Below are 25,422 nucleotides of genomic sequence, written 5' to 3' on the forward strand. Positions count from 1 at the left end.
TTGAGAGTTGTTGTCATGATCTTCAATGATTTAGTATATACTTGACGATATAGATGTGAATGTAGAAGGCCGCACAAACTGGTCTCATTTTATTTTTAAGGAGAAAATATGCTAGTACCTACGTAGTACAGGCTCCGAGCGTTTAAAGTACGTTAACTTTATTTCTCGTAATATCGATTAGCAAAAACCTGACCACCTCTCGTCGGTGATAATGCGCGCCAATTTCCACCAATGGGAGCGGGAAACTCTACTACGTGGGCGGAAAATCCCGACGTCGACCGACAACACCCGAAGCCGCCATTACGCCAGATGCCAATGTCACGTACGTCAAAACACATCGGTAATGTGTGTTTTCTGACTGAATTTTCACTAGAACGCATTAAATAAACTATTAAAAGGACTGCCTATTGACGTCTGATCGGTTATTTCTGATGAATTTATCAATATCGCAATTGAATACACATCCGGGCGAGGAAAGTCTCGCTGAAACAGAACAGCTGATGATAAATACAAATGCAAACGTTGAATATACGTACATAGTACCATCTTGTATATTATTTTTAGGGTAAGCTGACTGAGTCATGAACTTTAGCAGATCGGTATCAATGTACCTAAGGAGACAAATACATTAATTGACAATACTAGAAGCTCAAATAATGGAGATTAATGTAACGACTATTGTTACAAGCGTTTTTATGTCGTCAATTACAAGGAAGCATTGCGTTTCTAGATGATATGAAATATGGTAAACAAACAAAATGTTATTGTTATGTCACTAAAATGCTGTGTTAATGATAAAACAACAACGTGTTTTAGGACTTTTACCGAAATAAATGCCCTTGAACGTCTTGGCTTCTCTGTAGGCAGGTACAGAATCGATATTCACCTAGTTTTATGAGTTTATCAACCTCCCCTTCCCTTCATTTGAGAATTTGGCTAACTGACTGTTGTAAACGTTGAGATTAAAACTGAACTAGGCACCACGGTTAGGTGCACATTTTCTCTAATTAAATATAGTCATGTTGTTTTTTTCTTCAGTAATGTAGAGAGAAACATAAAAACAAGGATTTTTAGACAATTATCCGAAAATAATAGATCTCAAATTTATTACCTAAGTTTACCAAATTTCAAAACTCTAACGATTAAATTTACCTTTCAATTATTTACCCTTAGTTCCCTTCACAGAGCCCTTGAAATTGTCGCCTATGGACTAAAAATATGGACTAGTGATAGGCACTACGTTCGATATGGAAGCCAATACTCTGCAAGGTTTTTTTGGATCTAAAGGTCACACACCAGAGGTCATTAAAATGAATGGTTTCGCCTACTTGGACGAACTTTAATATTTCAAAACTTAGGTTTTCTCATGCCGATATTTTCTTTTTTTTAACATGGAATTGCATTCTTACGAATCAAATTGGTGTGCAATAATATATTTAATAAATTTCTTATCTTTTGAATGATTTTAAACCGGAATTCACTGACACACCTTTTAGAATAAATTAAAGATAAAAACATCATACAAAGTTCAAAAATGAAAAGATATTAAAAATTTATCTGGATTAATAAGAATATTTAATTGATTATCTTATGAATAAATACAATTTGATAGGATGTGGGAATAGACACGTTCTATGTGTACTTACACTACAGGGCAAAAGTCAATTTTTGATTGGGTTCAGACTTCAATAATAATTCTTATTCAAAATATATTATTTATTTCTTTATTAAAAGAAACTAAATTGAAGAAAGAAATACAAGCCGAAAAGATTCATAATACCTGAAGGTTAATATTTATACGATAAATGTTGACATAATATTGTGTAGATTTTTCCTTACGACAATCCATTTACGCTATCCCTTCAAATATTACTACTTAATTAAAAAAAAATTCCAGCAAACAAAACAAATAATGTGACCAAAACTAATTTCAGATTTTTCTCTCTCCCCTTAAAATGTCAAGGTTTAAACGTACCTACCCTAACAGATCGATAGAGCCTCTGGCTCTAGAATACGGACAGAGACTGTTGGGGTAGGTAGAAAGGGACTGCTAATATAATAGTATTAATAGTATTAGTCCCTAGCAGAATCTTTGAATTATTAAAACCTTACGCAAGACTGCAACTTCTGATTCTAAATATTTAAGATGTTTTGAGGTATCCTTTGGTAGGTAAAAGATACTATCTCATATTTATAGGACTGAAGATTGAGAGCTATTTTCGATCTTATTATTCGAACGAATGAATCAATGAATATATCCGAAAAGAATGCAAGGCCAAAAATATAAGCGAATGCTTAGATAGGAAATGTGGAATAAGGGGGAAGGTAGAGGCAAATATGTGAGGGTTAAGTTGATGGGAAAAAAAGTCGGGAAAGCCGACAAGAAGACATAGCACATTGGAATTAATCAAATACTTGTAGAATTTAATTCTATTTAATTAAATATTTGTGTAGAACTTTTTAATCATACCAAAAGATAGCTGTTTGAACGTTACCTTATTATTTTCTGTGTCTGTTTTATGTTTCGTTTACATTTATTAGTTTTATCTTCTTCAACGATTAAATACTTTTTTTAATAACTTATTGAGTTAAACCTCAAATTGTAATATTTAATTATTGAAGATAATATAAGCAACTCCTTAAACGAATATTTGAAACAAAAATCAGAAAAATATACGGACACATCTAGGACTTGAACCCAGAACCCTTGCCTTGCCGGGGCACCGCTCTACCAACTGAACTCTTCGGTCATATTTAACTGTATCATACTTCGAATAAGAACTACCGACATTGCCTTCATTTTTCCCAACGCACATTTTTATTGGCTGCTATCTTTGTGCATGATCGCAATGCTTAGTTAGGGTTTAATTATTAACGGAAGAATATAATAAGGGGTTAATTCCAAGTTGTGTATTTGTCCACACTTGCCGTCCATCCATACGGGGAAAAGGCGTGACGGTGTGTTAGTCTACATTTAAATAGTTACGTGGAAAGATCTCTCACCGAACTTATGAGTAAAGCAGTAACGTTTTATCTATCGAAACAGTTCAAGGTTCTCGTTCAAATTACAACACCAACACTCCACTTTAATTAAAATCATTAACCCCTCGATCCTCTGGTATACTGACCATTTCCACTTAATATCTAATAAAATCTAAATAAATAGAATATTTGTCTCTAAAAACTAAACTAAAACTTTTGACAGGTGATGAATTAAGCTTTCAAATTTATTAGTAGAATTTTTCTTTTTTAAAGAAAGACAAACATTCCCGGGTTACGAATAAGCAGACAGTATTTAAAAATCTCCTACTACCGCCACAGTTAGCGGAAAATGTTGCTTGTTTTGTGATAGAGGACTTAGCCAGCCGAGGAATTGAATACACTACGCCTAAATAGGTCCCAAACGCGATGTCAACTCAGCCACCGACCAGTCGGTGACATATAAATTTGTTGATTACGAAATTTGAAGGCAAACGTTTAAATCGAATAAATCGTTTAAAAATGGCTCGCCTTACGTTTTTTCAACTTAACATTGAACTAAAATTACTGAGAACCAAAAAAAAACACACCTTTTTAGACAAATGTATTATAAACATTACTGCCACCTCACTTTTTGTCGTTTGATATAAAAATAATTAATTTAAAAAAAAACAATTTTCATAAATTTTCTCAAATTGCGTTTGTTGGAATTATTGGTTTCATAGAGGTGTACATTTTAATAATTCCGTGGTTAACTTCTATATTTTAATCTAGAGCTTGGTGTTTTTTTTTTCTTTCTAACATCTTTCGTTCATATATCTAACTATGACAGTAAGGACGAGTTGTTTCGGAGAATTTGAACAATTCATCAAATTTCAACGTTCATTTACAAGTTCTGTGAAAGATTTTCTCAAGTTCTGTTTTTATTTCAGTTTTTTCAAGCAATTAGCCTACAATGATATAATAACAGAACTTGAATAGGACTTTCACAGAACCCGAAAATGAACGTTGAAATTTGATGAATTGTTCAAATTGTCCGAAACAACCCGACCTAAGAATTTCTATGAGACCATATGAGCTGTTCCCAAAAGAAACTAAATTGACTCTACAGTTAATAGGTGTCTGCAAAATCTAACAAATTAGCCCGAAGGGTTAAGGCGTTTCGCGGATATCGAGAGGGGGTGTGGGGGTTGGGGGTGGGGGTGGCGCGGAATGGGGTAGCCATGACGTATTAACCACAGTTTATGGGTCAGGGTATTCACTACCCCAGTTCAGAGTCGAGACGGGAGATGAAACGGGTTGAAATGAGGGTATTACTGCGCAGGATGGTTATGCAAGTATAGGAGATGACTAAACAGAAGTAGGTATTAGGTCACGGGGTCAGGTTCAGCACGGGTAGTCGCATAAATTGCACAATTATATAGGTCATTAGAGCGTAGCGTGCAGCTACGGTTTATTCGAATCGAGATTTTGAATCACGTAAAATTAAAGTGTCTAATTATAGAATTGCGAAACCAAAATAACTGTTACCGTATTGTATTTCCGACTGTAATTTGGTGCTAAACAGTTTTGGTGGTGTTTAGCATTTCTTACTTTAGTACTAAATTTCACATTCAAGTTAAAATAGTAAAATAAATGTCAGTTTTAAAAACCTGTAGACTGTAGAACTGTAAACCAATAAGGTTTTTTAGGGATTCCATGGGGGTGTGTTTTATATAATGTAAATGAATACAGACTCCATAATATGCATTGCTGTGTAGAGCGATGAAGATCTTCCAAAAAATATCGACCAATTTAAATTAAGAGGAAAGTGTATTAAAAATTAAAAAAGAAGCAATGAAATATGTGAATTGAAATTTGTATAATTCAACTTTATTGCTAGTATTTTGTTGATCACATATATTATAATTATGTTTATACTAAATCAATCAGGAACATTCACTTACTTATTATGGGGTATAAAATGCACTAACTTCTGGGGGTGATTTTAGGTGGTGCACTTTTCCCCCGGACGCCTTGTATCATGGTAACCAAGTCAGTCATCCTTGTTTAAAACCCTTCAGCGACCCTTTTGTTGTCTAAGAATTCATCAGTAAGCATTTTATCAAGATGGTTTGAGTATAACCCACCCTATCTTAAAACGAACAATGTAATAAATCTAAAGGAGTTCCTGGTAGAGTGTTGTAAGTTTATGTTTGGTGGCTGTCAAACGCTAGAGTGACATATAATTTTAACTCAACAAATATTTTTTTTTTCAATTTCTACAACGATATTAAAAATCGATTAAATATTTAACTACCGATTGGCTCAAAACTCAACAAACCTCGAAGTTATATCTACAAAACTAAAGTTTCGAGTCAACCAAGCTCGTGGAATTGAAGTTATTCTGTCAAAATAATAACTTCCTAAGCTAGCACAAACGATCGTGAAGTTAAAACAATTCGGAGAATGCGCACAATGCTCTAAATGTTGCTAAGTAAAGTTACCCCATCGACAGGTAGTATGATTCTTAATATCATTGATGTAATTAATCTAATCCTAATTGGTCGATACGCCGACTGCTGTTGAATAATACCAGGAAGAAACATACCCCTTTAAAAAATAAACCGTAATGGCAGGCAAGTAGGTACATATTTCACAGATTAAATATCGCAAGAATTTCGGTATCAATCAATGGTATTTTTATTTATTTTATCAGGATCTTCCCGAGGAACCTTTAGCACTCCAGTTTTAATATTCGCATTCGCGTATAAAATAAATTCTATCCGCGTCTGTCTGTTTGTACGCTTAGTTCTTCTAAACTACGCGCCGGATTTTGATAAGGTTTACACTATCATTTAGAAATTTTCTTTTGGAAGGGTTACATATAATATATAATACATGCATATAATATTTATAGAAAGCAGAGGAAAGATGACGATTTTTTAGTTGTAAAAAATTATTTTCGGGCCCTGCATTGCTAACGCTGTCTAACCTTATGAGTTACATCAAAATAACTACGGAATTTTATATCTTTGCAAGGCCTACAGAAAAGTCCAGGATGGTATATGTCTATCTTCCTTACACGTCAGCCAGTAATCAAATAAACATAGTAATATCAAAATGCTTGTCTTACCCATAATTTGGTAAATCCTTTGATAGGCGACACGTCGATCATACAGAAAATAATTTCAACTAAACAGAACTTCACCAAAATAAAACTTCTTGTATGGAAATGTAAAAAAAATATTAATGTTAACCTCTTATTAATAAACTAAAAAGATTTTAAACAAATTTAATAATCTAGTCGTCTATTCAGTGATCTCGGAAGATGGTCACTTCACTTTAGTAATACCAAAGTACTCGTAATAAAATGGGTAACAAAACTCAACAAACGCAGGAGCGGCGATATCAAAGACGTGCACACACTTCGGAGGCTCGCTAAAGACTACTATATTATAGCACATTGCACATTTCTGAACACAACATCAGAATTCAGAACTTTGCAATTATTTTATTCGCATTTTCTAAATACTTATGTAAAATATAAAATGCGTGCAAACTTGTTAGGAATGACTGAGAGTAAACCGTTAAATGCTGCTTTTGTTCAAATCTGGTGTACGTGTCAAGTCCGACGTTCTACCTACCCCTTGCCATTTCCCCAGAACCAGCCCGGATGCTCTTATTCCCAACTTCCCATCCCATCCCCAATTCTGGCCCCGCCATACATATATTACACTATCTAGACATATCCGCGGTAGATTCGGACGCAAAACAAACTGAAACGCGCACTACGACATAGTTTAGTACTTCAACGGCTTCGGATTTAGGTTTTATTTCGGAGATTACTGCCAAGATTGTCTCTTAATGTGCGTAGCTAAAATCGTTTATACTAAATCATTTCATGACCAGACCAACCAGCAACACAACACCAGTGCTTTTGTTTGAGATTTGGAGATTTACGTGGGTATCACTATTACAAAACAAGACTTGTTTTTAATACTACATTATTTTATCACAATAATCTATCTATTTGCATATAGTGTCCCAATGTGGCGGTTAGATTTGGCTTTATTTTTTATACAAATCTTCGGTTTATTTAAAAATTGTATTTGACCTTCAAAACCTCTAGAGGGTTTCTGTTTACAAGAGACAAGAGACAAATACCACCATACGACCTTTTCCCACCCCTTAAGAATGTTGATACTTCTTAATGAAATTTCGAACAATCTACGTTCAAAATATGAGGACAATAATTTATTTGTTACTGTCCACAATTGGTTTATAAAATCTCTGCGTAAAATCTGGGCAATTCTAGTATCTTTAAATTTCCAAAATCACTCTGTAACTCGCTAAACCACCCTTTTCCCTTAAAGCTGAATTTTAATACTTCTCGGTGAAAAAAGTACAAAATAAGATGAAAATGACTGTTAACATCTGATTTTGAAAAAAAAAACTCTGTGTAAAGCCCGGACAATGCCAGGGATTTAAGCTATCATCTTATAAATTACAAAACCACTTTGTTTTAATCAGTTTATAATTTATATTCATCATGTTACTTATTATTGTCAACTCTACGTAATCAACAAGAAATAACCTATTTTCATCTTTGTGGCATAAATACATCTTTGTGGCATAAATACATCTTTTTACCACAAATACTGTGTTATGCCACAAATACTGTGGCATAAATACATCTTTGTGGCATTAATACTTCTTTGTGGCATAAATACATATTTGTGTCATAAATACACCTAACAAAAGAAACGTAATGAATACGGCATATACTCAATAAAAAAACAAAACCGAAAATTCGGCTGATATTTTTTAAATATTGTCAAATTGCCAAGCATAACCAATTAAATAAATTTTCCTCTTATATTTATTTCTTCGTTCCATAAATCTACGTCTATTACATTTTTCAGTGGGAATTTCGTGTTTTTCTCTGTATGGTTTGATTTATTTGTTATTTTAAATGGGTTTCTGGGTGTCTTCGAGTTACAGATTTGTCGGCAAATTCTGAAACTTCCTTATGTTAATATTAATTATGGTTTTAGGAGATTTCTACGGAAACAGACAGGCTGCTCCCAACCTACTTAATAGACAGTAGTGCTCAAACAACCGGGTTTCAGTCAACCCTCAAAATATACGTTTTCCGGAAATATGTTGTTGAAAAATTATATTTATAACAAACCATTTCGCGTGCTAGAATTGAGTTTTTTTATCTTTTGTAATACCTACTAAAAAGGGGAGCTTATATATGAATAAATAGTGTTTTGTCAAGGTTCAATTATAATTACTTAACTCTGGTGAGACTGTTACCATAAATAATATCGGATGTTTTGAAGTGATGCCCTCGGGATAGAATTTATTAAAAATTTTAATTTTAATAAACCTGTTTCCGTCATTCATTTTTTAATCGAAAAAAACAGTCCGTAAAAAATCAACGCTTAAAAATCAAATATTAATTTTAAAACTACATATGTTATAACACATCTGCCCTGATGATAGACACCGTAACTTCTGAAAACTTGGCTAAAGAAGGAGGTATCAACATTTATTTCTATATTAACTGATCCGATTTCAGAGAAATGCATGTATGTCTGTCTGTGTGTACGTGATTGCCACTAAAAGTTGATGAATGCATTGACATCGACAACTACCTTTGAAGTTTCAGTTCGTTCGAAGGTCGAGAGTTGGGTTAATTTCCACTTCCAGGATTTGCATTCATTCATTATCAAAAACAAAAAACATGAAATTCAAATAGATATATTTAAACTTGTTAAAAAGACGCAACGAAATTTTATTATTATTTTTTTTTTATGTATACTTTGAAAAGGTCTTATAATAAATAGTAATTTTTTGTCGGGTTATTATGCCGTGTTGCGCTTCCTCGTTCTTTAGCTAACGGCATGATAACCCAAAATTTAATCACGGTAATAATCAGTAAAAAAAATTGTTGTAAATCTGTTGTTTATGGATATTGACATGATATCGACATGACACCAAATTGTGTATTTATTTTACAGTACTGAAAAACATTGTTATCTTTGCTAAATTCTTTATCAAGTTATCAAGTAAGTATGTAGGTTAGGGTGTCCCAGGACATAAGGAAGAATTTTTTTTTCATGAATTTAAATATGCATACCCTCTTATTTTATTCCATTTGATCCCAATAACTCATAAAATAAATATTATTTTGATTAAACACCGGCAACCCGTGCCGACTTGATGCCAAAAATATGGTACAGAGTTAATATGGAAGGATTTTCAACTTTCATTTTTGTCGGATAAATAAAATTTAAAAATGCACAAATGTTCAATTATGTAGTATTTTATATTTAAAAATGGTTTATTGATTAAATTTTTTCTTCATAGTTTGTTTTTTACAGTCAGGATAAATCTTCCGGTGGTCCTGAAAACGAGGAAACAAAAATTATTTTTGTTTCCTCTTCGACCGTGAGATTAAGCCATGAAAATCTTGCATTAACTTAACAGTTATTTCAGCTGTATCATTCACTACCCTCAGCGGCGACACCTTCTTTCTGACTTCTCGATACGAAGCATTATTTGACCACATCGTAGGGAATTCGTTAAGAAAACTGGCATCTGTTTTCAGACGATCAAACAAATACTTGCTCTTGACTGAAATGAAGTCGTAAATATTTTTCTCTGAAACAAAAGTCACTAAATTATGATATGAAAAAAACCTCAATACAAAACATAATTTAAACTACTTAATAAACTTACCATCAAGATCTTCCTTCGATGGGATGTAACGTTTGTCATGGGTTGATAAATTATTTTTTTTGATATTTCGAGCATTTTTATTTTAGTTGTTTGATCCACAGCGTCGTCAAACAGCGATAAAATAGATCCTTCATCGGTCAAATACCATAACTGCTTACTGAACAGAAATAAAGCTGCCATTGAGATGTTTTCATCAATTTTTTCTTAAGCCTTCATCGATTTCAAAAAGCACAAGTCCTGGTAAGGTGCTTTAACTGCTATAATACATTGTAGCCATGGCTTGACATAGGATGTTACTATGAACAGGCAAACGTCTAAAAGTGCAGCCTTATCCTTACCGGTAATTTTAAATTGCGCACAAATTAATGATATTTTCAAAGAATAAAGCGCCTTTGTCATCCATCGAGCACCTGGAGGCCGAATCTTAAATTTTTTCGCTGTATCTCCTCCTAAAACTATCACACAGAGCTCTAAAAACTCTCAATAGTCATCTCCAAGTATTTTTGTTGTCAGTGCAGTACGGTAAAAGTCAAGCAAATCATCGATTTCGGAAGCGGTTAGGTGCAATGTGAGATTTTCTCTGTAGCACTGAATTTTATCGGGATCAACATTTTTACAATTATCTCGAAACTTTTTGAAGAGTGGTATGTCAGGGCTTGTAGTCACTTGACTGATTTTTACTTCAAACACAGCTTTTAATACCAACTATGGCTATATTTGGTATAAATTGACAGTTAAATTCACTTTCCGGATATTGTAGAACAAAACTTCAAGAACTTGTTCATCAGATGGCAGTTTAGAACCCGATATTTGGTGTTTTACGACTCCTATTAAAATATACTCTTTTTAGAAGTGCGTAAATCTAACAACATCTTGCCTGAACGAGTGATTTTCGTTTACTAACAAAAGTTACTACAAGCTCATCAACACGTTTGCTCGCTGGCGTCTTAATGTACAAGTACTGACATCTTTCGATGCTAGTCGGCACGGGTTGCAGTTGTCCAAAGTAAACGAATTTTTTTTTATAAGTGTTTTGTCATTATTAAAACAAAATTAGAGGGTATGCGTTCAAAAATAACAACTTTAATTTTTTTGGGACACCCTAATGTAGGTACTAACATTAAGTATATATTTAGTAGCAACATAACAACACCGCATAGTCTAGTCATTTTTATCTCAGGGCAAAAAGATTTCAAAAGCAATTCGGTGGCTCTTGTCTGGCTTAAGTCACTCTAGTGATACAATCAAATAATATTCTACATACAGGGTGTCCGGGGGTAAAGTGTATTAACTTCGGGTGGAGTTTCTACAATGTTTATTTTCCAATACAAACAATTCTACTGTTTAACCTAAAAACTACTTTAAAACATTTGAATTTCAAAAAATATTAAGTACTCTTTTTTAACTTCTAAAATCATGTAGAATCACTCCTGAAGTTAGCAGTTAGCACACGTTACCCTCAGACTCCCTGTATATTACCAAAATTATCAGTTTTGAACATTTATAAAAACATATATTTGTAAATTTTCAAAAACAGTTTGAAGACAAAATTATTAAAGACTGTTGTCAAAAGCTCTAGTTGTTTCTAAATCCGTGACTTTGCGTATCGGATCTTAAATTAATTTATCATTATTTGAACTGGATAAATACGTTTAATTACGTTATAAGCTCAGAAAAAATCACAAGATGTTATAATTGTAGGATTGGTAATGGCGAGCTATCTAAAAAGCGCACACCCTTGAAAAACCTCGAAATCTTACTTGACATTCGAAGATCAAACCTAAAAATTGAACCAAATTTTTATTTCCGATACTCATTTCAAAAATAGAATTAAAATAATTTTCTGGTAATAATAAAATATATGTTAAACATCATTTCCAATTTTGAAAATGACACTTAAATTCAAATTTCCGAGTTCATTGAACTAGATTTAGTCACAGGCCCACAACCAGAATTTGAATTCTATAATACCAATGATTTTGACATTTAAACCTTGGTGTGCCGTCGAAAAAAATTCGAGGTGCGCCACCTGATTCTATCTTCGTCATTTTTCTTGTTTAATGCATTTTTAACCCCTCAGGCCTCTGGCATATTAACCGTTATTTTTATTAAAGACGCTTTTAAAAAGTCGGAGAATTCGTGTGTTTTTCCGCATTGCAACAATAGCCGAATAAATGGAATATTTCTGAACGTAACCCAAACAATGTTATTAAGTAAATTTGCATACCCGTAATTTTTTTGAAAGTAGGAATAAACACATATTTTTTGAAATATTAAAATTTTGAGCGCAAAGATAAAAAGTTTAAAAAATGGTATACCTCACGTTTATCTAAAATGTAAAATCATCTAAAATTTAAAAAAACATTTACATGTTTTATTAGACTAATGTATTATAAACATCATTGTAACCTCACTTTTTTGACGTTTCGTATAAAAATACTTACTAAAATATATTTACAAAATTACATATTTACTTCTATATTTGAATATAAAGCGTGATTTTTCTCTTTCTAACACCGTTTAGATCAAATTTCTCACCTTGACAGTAAGGGAGATACAACGATTTCTGTGAGACCGAATCTAAGGATAGTAAATTTTGTTCGCAAAACCGAACAAATTAGCCTGAGGGGTTAGTGATGTTTTTATAAAAAAAAAATTATTTTTTCTTTATTTAATATTAAATTTACAATTACATGTTATTACATTACATTAAGTTTGTTTTCTTTTTAATACATTACAGTACATCGTGATACACCTTTTTTTAGAACAAATGCTCGTGTTAAAAAGGCGGAGAAACGCGTGTAAAAAATAATTTAACATATTTTTTTGTTACCCTTTGTGCTACGCATAAATAATCTTGTCTTAAAAACATTAGTTTACCAAAAAAAAAATATTTTTTTGTATTTATAGGATGTAAAAGAAGGAAAGAGAAATAAGAGAAAAGGATTTCATTATAATAATAATTGAGAGATTAAATAGTATTTTTAAGTATAAACGATTTTAATATGCTTTTGATATGGTGTTTTTATTGAGCTTTTGAAATTTTTTATAATTTATAACTGTATCGTCTTATCGGATAATGAGTTTATATATTTATAAAAATGGTAATCTACCATTTCGTGTAGTTTCTTCAGAATAGGTAGTTATATCAAGAGAAGTGTTTTTAAACGTATCCTGGAGGATGCGCTGGCGTATAAAAGGCTAGATCTTTGTTTATTTCGATTGTCAAATAAAAATTAAAAATTTCGATAAAAAATTGTGCCCATTACAGTATCGTCTTTAATTTTTTCCTTCGGCTTATATTTTCTTTTTCTTTTCTCGGTCTTGTAACTTATATAACATTTTGTTCCAATTCCGACAAGCTTAAAGTTTAAAGAAACTTAACAGGTAGATATTTTAATTAATTAGAGTAGAACGAGAGGAAAACATTTATTGCATGCACATTGAAGTCGAATAATACAACGATGGGTACCGGCTTCCTTTTTGGAGACCTTGTTTTAGAGTACATTTGAGATTGCGAAGCCTTGAGAAGGGCTTTGGCTTGAGTTTTAGGAAGTCTTGAGTTTTGGAGATCCTCGAAAAGGATCTACGGTAAGTAGAGGTGTGTTGAAATAAATCGCTTGGTTTTCAGTTGTCAGAAGATGATGAAAAAGTGATTTTGTTATGGAAAACGATTTTATTTCATTTTTGTAGAGATAGCACACAAAGTTATTAAGTGATTAATGGATAAATCGGGCGTGTGCCAGTTTGAGATTAGATTAATAAAATTAGCAATGGAGTGGGCAGTATGGTCATAACCTTTCGGAGTTGAAAAAATCAACATTATTGATGCTGTTTAGTCCAAAACGATTTATTTTTCGAAATTTCGATTTTTTGCATAAATATTTTCAGGAAATTTCAATTTGTATTTCCTGAAAATTTTCAGGAAAATTTAAAGCCCGGCCAACGCGGAATGATAGAAGAAATAACCCCAGGAATACATGTCACAATCTAGTGAATCAGATACTTGAGTCGGGCCATGTCGAGAGTCAGAATAATAGCATGTATGTATGGACGACGTATGAATGTGAACGAGGCAAGGAGTGTGTGCCAAGACCGAGTTATTTGGTGGTCCGTCCTCTGCCTGCCCCTGCGGCGAAACGGCCTGATGGTTAGTTAGGTTTGAGATTCTGACTTCCATACAAAATACAGAGATACAGTCTAAAAGTTGCCTGGTCATTAAAAGTACTTCTAGGTCAATACAAATATTGTCACTTTGCAACTTCATCTCCATCCATTCAACACAATAAAAACATTTTCAAATATATATATGAAACGATATTTTTTTTCAAATTCACTGTCTCTAAAAAAACCTCGTGCGAAGCCGGGTAACATAAATAGTCTGTAAAGGGCATAGGTAGCTTATTTTATCACAGTGACTAATTTTTGCATTCAATCAAACAAGACGTAACTGCGATAACATGACATCTATGTAATCTATTCGACATCGATAACAAGTTTAGTGTTATGAATTAAAATGGTTACATGTTATGTTCCTGATAATGAATCCAGTAATAACTCGGCGCCTTGAAAGTATATTTGTCCGGAGTTGCAAAAATGCCATTCTGATCTGAGATAAGGGCCAATTATTTTGTTTACGTCGATCTATTTTAAAACACAGATATGAACTGAATGTTCTAATCCGCTTGAACTTTTATCACACATAGTGTCTGCCATAATCGACAATGTTGGTTCCAAAACATTTTTACAATCGAATGATGTTCCATTTAGTCTTTAAGATAGATTATTCGATATATGAAAACACTGGGCTTCATATTAAAAATAACCAAAAACGTTAATTCCTAACAAGTCATACGTAATCGGTTAAATACGTACATCTAGTTAACATAATTTAATCCAGCTCAGTAGTTTGGTCTCCCATGAGTGAATTAAAAAATCTACGTTTTATAAATTAAATATACTGCTGGAATTCATAAATTATCCGTTCTTATTGAATACTTTAAAAATAAAAATCTAAGAATGGTTTGTTTCATAAAATTTAAACCATTCATCAAATTTCAACGATCATTTACGAGTTATGTGAACGTTTATTCAAGTTCTGTTATTATATTATTAAAGGCCAGTTACTTGAAAGAACTGAAATAAAAACAAAACTTGAAAAGAACTTTCACATAACATGAAAATTAATTTTTATATTTGAAGAATTGTTCAAATTCTCTGAAACAAACCTCCTATAAAATAAAGTCGCTATCCGCGTCTTTCTGTTTGTGCGATTTGTTCTTCTAAACCACGCACCGTATTTTGATAGGGTTTTCACTATCATTTAGAGAAAATGTTTACATATATAATACGTACATATTATATTTATAAAAAGTAGAAAAAAGTCGATGTCTTAAAATAAAGTCGAAAAATATATTTTCGGGCACTACATTGCTAACGCTGTCTAAACCTTATGAGATAAATCAAAATGATACTTATAGGTACTACCGAATTGTTTCTCTTAAAAATGCCTACAGAAATGTCCGTATTGGTATATGTCTTAGTTCTAAGGATAACCCCCAGTAACGCCAGGTACGCGTCAGCTAGTATAATAATATGTTTATAAGAGATGCTTAAAACAAACGATTTAACTTTTTTTATTTCAAATTTCAAATTCCAAATTCGACAGTTCCGAAGTACTGCAATTCATAAATAAACCTACGAGAACAACCCAACAAAATACACTTTTCTGCAGTAACATACCTACAACTACTTTGTACATTGTACATTGACCATTCCCGGGTATGGCACTACGGGAATCTAATACTTGAGCTGACAGTGACACATTTAATGTTAATTTGGTGATTTTTGTGGAAGATATTAAATTTTTTTTTTTTTTTATATTTTTATTTATTTTATAAAATACAGTATAATGTTTAAATTTACATAGTAAGAACATATTTCAATAAAAATTAACATGTTTACCTTTACAAGAGTCTAAAACTCGTGTGTAAAGGGAAAATAATAAAAACTTAACATACATATGTAAATAGAAGAAAAAAAGAATCATAAAAACATATAAATTGAAGAGATTTTAGTTTTTTTATACAATAGTTTATAAAATAATTTAGTGAGATATCATCGTCATTCTAATTCGTTAAATTATTTATTGTAGTGAAGTTAATTTTATTTTTAAATTTATTAAAATCTGGTTCTAATCTCATCTCATACTTTTCCAATAATTTTCAATTTTTTTCTGTAAATTTATCTGATCGCTGTATTTTTATATTGGTTTTGTTTTGATTATTTCTTTACAATTTAATTTCAATATTATATAACTCAATCATCAATTTATTTATACATCAAAAAAAGTTATCATCAATTCATTTAAACGTCAAAAATATAAACATCAATTTATTTAAACATGAAAAATGTGATCATCAATTTATTTTACCGGTCGGTGGCCGAGTTGACATCGCTCTTGGGTCCCACCCAGGCGTAGTGTGTTCAATTCCTCGGCTGGCTAAGTCCTCCATCACAACACAAGCAACATTTTCCGCTTTCTGTGGTGGTAGTAGGAGATTTTCAAATATTGTCAGGTTATTCGTACCCCGGGAATGTTTGTCTTTCTTTTTTTAAATTAAAATTAAATTAATTTAAACATCAAAAATAAAATCATCAATTTCATTTTAAACTGAAAATTAACTGAAATTTATTATTCTCAAAAAATTATAATTCCAAGTTTATTAACAATTAGGTAAAAAAACACTGAAAAAATAACCCTTCAATTTGAAAGAAAACTGATGTCGCCAGTTTATTTTTGAATCTTAGGCCCCAAACGAACCAATCTTTTTCACCAATGAGCGTATTTCTTTCCAACCGACCGTCCCTCAATTCTCTTTGGTGGATATGGAACACCGAGTAAGCTATCCTGTTTTTGCTATGAATATGTCCCGGGTGAATTACGTCACAATTCGTCCTCGAGAAAAAGATTTCGAATTATAGGAAAACGTTATCAATGGGTTCAGCAAATATTCCCTTTAGACTCGTAAATTTAATAGTTTCTTAAACATATTTCCTAAATATTGTGAAAATGTTAGGTATTAAGTTAAGGCAAACGCGAAACCGGAATCTCTCCAGGGTATCGATTCTCCAACCCAGGCCTCTCGCAATGGCAGTAGAAAGTACATTCATTGGTCGACATTCTTATTCTTGAGTTCCGTCGAAGGTACACATCGAGGGAATTTCATATAATTAACGTTTTGACGTAACAAATGTATGGATATTATCTTCAAAAATAACTTTTTTTGATCTTAAAAACTTAAAGAGTTAAAGAGAAACATGATATAAATTTGTAGAAATTGGGGATACGGGGGCTTTGAATGGCCAAATTTTATCTTGTTGCTAGGTAGTTAATCTCAGATACAGTGATATTATTAAATTTACCTTTAGACAAAGACAAAAATAAGTACGGATTTTTTATCAAGATACTGTTAAAACGTGACTGCATTACCATTTCCTAGTAAAATATTAGTCATTCAGAATATATCTGAACTTGTGTTCACGCAGGTGCGCTTGTCTGAATAAATATAGTGGAAAATATTATTATTTTTAAGAACACGTGTTCCAACTTCTTCGACAGTTTGTTATGAAATTTGTCAAATCATTCGTTATAGGCTTCCAGTCCCGTTTTTAACAGGAAAACGAATAATTTGACCAGTTTTTTTTTAAATTAACAATATTTTAAATCAGTAATTTTTCTCCGTTGATCTAGGCAAAATACATATAATTATGGAAAAGACCTACAAAGGATTTATAAATGAGAGAATTCTGATCTCCTTTTTTTAATCTCCGTTTTTTTCCCAATGGGGTAGGCCACGGAACCGTCACTCATCACAACTTTAAGCAATAGGAATAGTTACTATATTGCTGGGACAACTGAACATAACCTGATCCCTAGAAATGTGATCTATACAGATCTGAAAGAAAGCAGGTGTCGCCAAATTAACACAAATCTTGCGACTCTCGGGCCTAAAAAAAATCCAATGAAATTTACTAAGCGTTTGAAAAAAAACCGATGGACAAATCCCACCAGAAATCAGAGAAAACTGAGCGTACTTTAGGCATACAGATAGATCCACGGAATTTCTCTCTGGTTACGACAAAATTATTCAAGTCAATATCTAATAGGTACCACAGCAAAACATGTCATATTTTTCATTATTTGAATAAAATGTCAAAGTGGACTTGTTTGTTTGCCATCGTAAAAGAACCAAACATATCAAATGTCAACCTAATTCGTTATTCACCGGAAATTGACACTTCAATCCGACGTAACGTCTCAATTCCTTTTCACGTTTCCCTACGCGTTACAACTTAACAACACACAGGTTGATATTTCCTGGAAATAATAAAAGTAAAAGTGTACTTTGATGCTACCCAAATGAGGCATTAAATATGGCATCGCTCGGAAGCCACTATTATTATTTTTAAAATTATTTTGACCTGACTAACCTTCAAAGGCTTGTGTGGCTGGTTTTGTGTTCTGTGGATCGCATTTTCCTTCTCGATTACATATTTGTTCTGGTCTTCAACGAGTGCCACCGGAACCCTAAAACAATACAAAATTTTCATATTTATAAAAACATAAATATAATCCCATTTTCATTACTTCTGTATTTTTTGCATAAGGGAATAAAGTTTAAAATATATCCCTGCTTTGTAAAGTGTCGTTGAGGCGCTATTTCACAAAAATAAGGGGGGCAGGTTAAATTTGATAGAGCTTACAGGGAAGGAACAAAAAAGTAGTCAGAAAAATCTACAAATATTTACATTCAAGCTAACGTGTACCCGGCATATAATCATTTAAGGCGAAGCTAAATGCTAAATCACTATTTTGATTAATCTTTATAACGAATTGGTGTACATTATGAATACCAAAAATATGCTTTAGATAAATTGAAGATTTTCCTATCGTTTCGCTTGAATAAAATACAAATAAAATAAAATTACTCGATTAAAAATATAAATGTAAACTACTATTTTTTTTCAATAGAAATGTATGAACGCGTAAAGGAAACACCTTTTTAAAAATACTGTGTTATAGCTAAGATTATCTGTGAAGTTTCACTTGATTCAATTTTTTTCTTTCTTAAAAAATTATTTACAAAATAAATAAAAACCAGTTTTGTGCTTGAAATCCAACGTTTCTAGACTCCGTTTGTAAAGCGACTTTGATACCTATTACCTACAATATAAGGTATATCAAGAATATACACATTTTTGGCTTGTAGCTTCCTTAAAGAAATTTTTGTTTGTGTAGCGGTGGACTCAAATCGTGCGACTACAGCGGGACATGAGGGGACTGCTATCGGTGTGCACAAATAAATTTAAACTTGCGCTCTTTAAAATTATTTGTCTGTAAACAAAATGGATTAGACATTAAGCTAGCGATTAACAATACATTTGACCGGCGTCTCAAATTTCTTCTATTTTTCACATTCGCGTCTTGTATACTCCAAACACGTTCATTCACTCTAAATGCCCAAACCATCCAAGCGTTCCTTTCTTAATCTTACTTGTTACATTACGCTTACACCAGCTTTTTCACTCATTGCGAATCTCCACATTTTTATAAGGTCACACATGGTTTTAGCAAACATATGCCTCAAGGATTTCATTTCTACAGCATTCATGTTGCTGTAAAATACTTGTTTAAAAATAGTTCAATAATGAATTGAGCCAAAAAGTTCAAAGGGTCGTGATTAATAGCTGTTTCAGAGAAACAAAAATCTTTTTAAAATATATATATTTACACAAACAGCGCCAAATAACAACTAAAAGCATCATTGCGCCCTTGAGGTGATATTACGTAGGCAGTGAATACCAGAAACAGACTGTCAACAATAATTTGAAAAATTAAATAAACGTCTTTGATTTATCCATACCCCTCAATATTTTTAATTCAATATAATTATCTTCTAATTCCCTTCAAAGACAAAACACGATGTATTGTAGGCAGACTACATTCACATAAAAAATAAAAAATATTCGTAACCCGTGGAAATCACATTTATAATGATATTGAGCTAACGATTAAATGAATATTATGTTCCTGATAAGTTTAGTGTTATTTGACAGAAAACCATCGGCATCGATTGAAAGTGTAAGAGTAAGAAAGGAAATAAACTATAAAATATGGGATGTGCAAGGTGCTTGGGGAGTAAACTTCTTCAAGAAGGGTTTCAAACCGAATACAACACTATGCAAAGACGCTGATGGATCAATTATATCAGATAAGGAACGAATAAAAACAGTGTGGAAAAACTACTTCTATAAACTTCTCAACCCTAATAACGACCTGAGAAGTCACCCTACCAACATCCCCACTGAATCAAGTAATGAAGAATCAGCGAATCCACCAACAATGCAAGAAATAAATGCTGCACTAAAGAAACTTAAAATCAACAAATCACCTGGGAAAGACAACCTCCCGGCAGAGTTGTTCAAATATGGAAATGAGCATCTGAGAAATCTGCTACTCAATTTAATAACTAAAATATGGACACTGGAAAAAATCCCAGAGGAATGGCAAATAAGCATAATATGCCCAATTCACAAGAAAGGTGACAAATTAAAATGCGAAAATCATAGAGGAATATCACTTCTATGCACAGCATATAAAACCTACACCATGATACTGAAACAAAAAATTGATAAATAATCAGAAAACCTACTGGGAGAGTATCAGGCAGGCTTCCGCACCGGTAGATCCACAACAGACCAACTGTTCACCGTCAGACAGATCTTGGCAAAGTGCTGGGAATTTGACATATACATACACATACACCATGTATCTATTCATTGATTTCAAGCAAGCATATGATAGCATAGATCGGGAGTGTCTATATGACATACTACTACAATTCCAGATTCCACCTAAATTGGTTAGGCTCATAAAAGCCACAATTTCAGACTCAAGATGTCAGGTCAAAATAGACGGAGAATTTTCGGAAGAATTTACAGTATCACAGGGACTTAAACAGGGGGACAGTCTGGCTCCCACTCTCTTCAACATTGTGCTCGAACATGTAATACGAAAAACACTAATAGACACTGGCTCTAATATTTGTTTCAAGAGCAGTCAAGTTGTCGGATATGCGGATGACATCAACATTGTCGGAAGATCAATTTCAGCCGTTAAGGAGGTCTTCGACCCTTTAGAAACAGCGGCGCGGGAAGTAGGACTGCGAGTTAATGGTGACAAAACAAAAATGATGGTACAGAGCAGGAACCCCTCACACAGAAGAAGAAGTAGTGCACTATTTAAAGACAACTACTCATATGAAGTGGTCGATCAATTCACCTACCTGGACTCCAGCCTGACAGAGAACAATGAGGATCCAGCAGAAATCAGAAGGAGAATCACAGCAGCCAACAAAACATACTTCTCTTTGCTGCCATTGTTTAAGTCACGTAGTGTCCACAGAAAAACCAAAATAACCATATATAAGACCATTGTAAGAACTGTATTGGCATATGGATGTGAGGCGCTGACACTGACGGTAAAGATGGCTGAAATGCTGGATACTTTTGAAAGAAAGGTGCTGAGAAGAATATGTGGACCCGTGAAAGAGGGCGAACAGTGGCGTATCCGGCACAATATAGAATTGTACGATATATATAAGGCCCCTAGCATCTCTGCACACATGAGACTCCTCAGGCTGAGATGGGCTGGGCATGTACAGAGAATGCCGGATACACGCGTCCCAAAAAGAATTCTGACTGGTCACCCAGGTGGAAAGAGAAAAGTGGGAAGACCCAGACTGAGGTGGGAAGATGAGGTAAGAGGGGATGCAGCACAGCTTCTCCAGGTGACAAACTGGAAGTCAGCCGCTGAGGACAGGAGGAGTTGGAGGCGACTGTTGCAGGAGGCCAAAACTCGATATGGGCTGTAGCGCCATCGAAGAAGAAGAAGAAGCAAGGTGCTTTTATGAGTGGAAGGGGGTGCATGGACCAGATCTTCTCATTGCGTATGCTCACTGAGAAGTTTCTGGCAAAAAAAACAGAAACTTTTCTGTGCCTTTGTATGAATAAGTATGCATGAAGAATTAGTTAATGATGAATGTAAGTAAGTCTAAAGTAATGGTGTTTGAAAGAGAGAGAACGAAAACAGTGTGCAATATAATTGTGAATAAGGAATACTTGGAGCGGGTGGATGAATTTGTGAAGTATGTTTACGAGAGATGGGAAGGCTGACAGAGATATTGAAAGAAGGGTAAATGCGGGTAATTCCGTTAATGGAGGACTGAACGCAGTTGGCACTAACAAAAAAATGTCCAAAGAAGCGAAGTTAGCAGTCCACAACGGAGTGCTGGTAACTACTTTGAGGTATGGAAGTGAGGCATGGAACTGGCAAAGAAAGGATGAAAGTAGATTAAATGCTGTTGAAATGAGATCCCGGAGGCGTATGTGCAGTAAAACCATGTTTGATCGTGTGAAGAATGTGGAGATCCGCAAATAGTGCAAGGCTGATGTAAGCTTAATGAGTAAGATTAAGAAAGGGACGCTAAGATGGTTTGGGCATGTAGAGAGAATGAACGAAGATAGTAAGAAGAGTGTAAGGGGGATATTTGATGCAAATTCGAATGGTAGCAGAAGTCGGGGACGCCCGAGGAAGACATGGCACGATCAAGTGAATCAGATACTCGAGTCAGGCCATGTCAAGAGTCAGAATAATAGAAGAGTATTTATGAGACGATGTATGAATGTGAATGAAGCAAGAAGTGTGTGCCAAGACCGAGTTGTTTGGCGGTCCGTTCTCTCTACCTACCCCTGCGGGGAAACGGCGGGATGGTTAGTTAGTTAGTTAGTCAATTTGGATATTCGGTGTGTTTGTTTAGCCGGGAAGTCTTTTCAAACTTGAATTTCATCGAACGGTTCTATCGGGTGCTTTCAGGACAGAGTTTTTATCTGCGACCCCATAGCATTCTTATCTCTTTGTTAGAAAAAATGTATAATCTATGTTGTTTTGTGAAGACATCGGAAGAGGCCTCGGGCATTAGCAAGATCAACAGGAAACTTGATATTAATTGGAAAGATATAATCCCAAATAAGATCTGGGACTTATGTAATTACTTAACGGATTAAAAAAATATCGTTAGGTGATACCTAAAAACAATCTCAATTTACATTTTTTAACCTATTTCAAGATTTTTATATAAGCAATCAACGCACGTGGTGGTTTATCAATGATATTTTATCAGACAAATAGTTGATTGTTATAAATTCAAGTCGTTGATAATTTACAGCGTCCTCGGGGTTAACCATTCGGGTATGGCCGACATTTTGTCTGTATCATGTGGCGCTACTACTGTCACGTTACTACTATGTAGACATCTTAAAACTACGTAAACTAAATATCAATAACTTAAATCTACACACCCTGACGACATATGTGGAGCGATATCGAAACTACAACAATTTATCAACACTCGATTGCGGGCTCAATAGGTCGGAATTTTCGCAAACCCAGTTTGCCACCTCTTACCAGACCTGACGGCTCACTAGCAAACACCGCCACCGAAAAGGCTAACCTATTAGGGAAAATGTTTGCGGAAAACTCGACCCTCGATGACGGAGGTGCTGTTCCGCCGTCGGTTCCTCACTGCGACTTCTATATGAAAAAGCTGAGGATCCGGCATCGGGATATGTACTCCACGTTATACGGGGGCTCGATGTTAACAAAGCTTTTTTTTTTTTTTTTTTCTTTATTCATAAAAATATATTTAGAAACAGGTTTTTTACATGCTTTTCGACTACCACACTAGACACATGTCCGTATTATGGTAGTCGAAATTTGTATATAATTATATAAATGTAATACATGATTCATTCAGTTGTAAAATAGGTATAGGTTAAATAGGTTTAACTGAAAATAAGAAAGCGATGAAAATAAAGATAAATTAAATAATTATTTGAAAAGAAATTTTAAACAGAATTGAAATGAAAAAAAAAATAATAAGAAAGCAAATGAACTTATTTAATGATGTCAGGTATTCTTTAAAATAGTTCTTTCCCTTCATAAATAACCAATACTGAATATATAATATTATGTACATGATCACATACAGGAAAGGAATTGGAGTAGGTGAATCTTGTAAACATAAAGATAAAAATAAGGTAGGATACAAATAAAAATAAAAATAATCGCATCAGCGTAATATAAAGTTTTTGTTGAAAGTTAATTAAGAGATAAAATTTTTACTCGAAAAATAAGAACACTATTAAGTTGTAAGGTATTCTTTATAATATTTCCTTCCTTGAGCAAATAACCAGTTCTGTACACTAATGGCATAAAGATCATCAGTTTTCGATGTCTTAATATCAATACTCAGTAAGTTGAACATTTTAGGCGCTATATAAGAGATCTGTCGCTGGGCGAAGGCTGTTTTTGTTGGAGGAATTTTACATTTTTGGTGTGATGAGTAGCGGGTGCAAATATTGTGTTGAGTTTTGAGTGTTAAATCATTTTTCCTTATGTGTATAAGAATTGTCTTAACGTATAATTGTCTAATGTCTAGGATTGCGAATTTTTTAAAAAGCTAGTGGACCTGATGGAATACCTGCCCTGGTATTGCAGAGGTGTGCTGCGGAAATAGTTCAAGTTTTGACAAAGCTCTTCAAAATGTCCCTGAAGTGTGGCACTTTGCCCTCTGGTTGGAAAAAAGCGGTAATTCACCCTATTCTCAAGAAAAGTGACCGCTCCAACCCGGCCAACTACCGCCCCATAGCGATCACATCAGTTCTGTCCAAAGTGATGGAACGTGTGATCAACGACAAACTGCTCACATACCTCGAGAAGAACAAAATTATCGCACTGTTGGTGGACGCGGTGGACTCTTTCGCTGCAGCAGCTGGACCAGTTTCTTCACCACCTAGGATTCTTGCTGCAGAGTCTCCATCTTCTATCTTCGTGTCAACTGTTACTATACTTCATTTTACTTAACTTAACTTCACTCTATTTTTGTAATATTTATATTTTTTGTAATACCTGCATCAACTGTAAAGCGCCCCTGAGGTGATATCTCACAAAAGCGGCGCTATACAAATTATCCAATAAATAATAATAATAACGACCGTCAATACGGATTCCGGCGGAACCGCTCGTGCGGCGATCTTCTCGCGTATGTGACGCATGTTTGGGGTCGGTGCCTGGAACGTCACGGTGAGACCCAAACGGTCGCACTAGACATATCCAAGGCCTTTGACCGGGTCTGGCACCGGGGACTTGTCAACGAATTGCCTTCTTACGAACTTCCCGCATCCCTGTGTACGTGGATTGCTGACTTTTTAAGGGATAGGTCGATTCAGGCAGTTGCTGACGGTTTCACCTCTTCCTCGCACTCCATAAATGCTGGCGTCCCACAGGGATCGGTTCTGTCTCCGACTTTGTTTTTGTTGCACATCAATGACCTTTTGACATGTGCACCGATTCATTGTTACGCGGATGACAGTACAGTTCATGATAGCTTTTTGTTTGACAAGCCCCCAAAGGGCACACAAACTCCATCGGCTCGGAGGGCTTTGAAGCAGAGAATGGACGGTTATCTCGAGAGTATTTCCTCCTGGGGTAAAAAAAATCTCGTCGAATTTAATGTTTCAAAGACCCAATCCTGTCTGATTACGTCTAAAAGGGATCCAAATGATAATCTAGTCTCTTTCAACGGAAGCAAT

General features: G+C 34.0%; 1 protein-coding gene across 2 annotated transcripts in view; it reads right to left on the reverse strand.

The window, feature by feature from the left end:
- Window positions 1-25,422, reverse strand: part of LOC149422724 (glycogen-binding subunit 76A-like) — a 189,724-nt gene that overhangs the window by 106,497 nt on the left and 57,805 nt on the right. For both annotated transcript variants that reach the window (XM_089633480.1, XM_089633477.1), the window contains one exon: window positions 18,202-18,298. Coding sequence is in view for 1 of the 2 variants with exons in the window: in XM_089633477.1 (XP_089489603.1) it covers window positions 18,202-18,298 (97 nt within the window). In the remaining variant the exon portion in view is untranslated. The remainder of the gene's footprint in view (window positions 1-18,201; window positions 18,299-25,422) is intronic.

Source organism: Hesperophylax consimilis, chromosome 7 (assembly GCF_061612785.1).
Source record: "Hesperophylax consimilis isolate HC1 chromosome 7, BYU_Hcon_1.0, whole genome shotgun sequence".
Classification (NCBI taxonomy): Eukaryota; Metazoa; Arthropoda; class Insecta; order Trichoptera; family Limnephilidae; genus Hesperophylax; species Hesperophylax consimilis.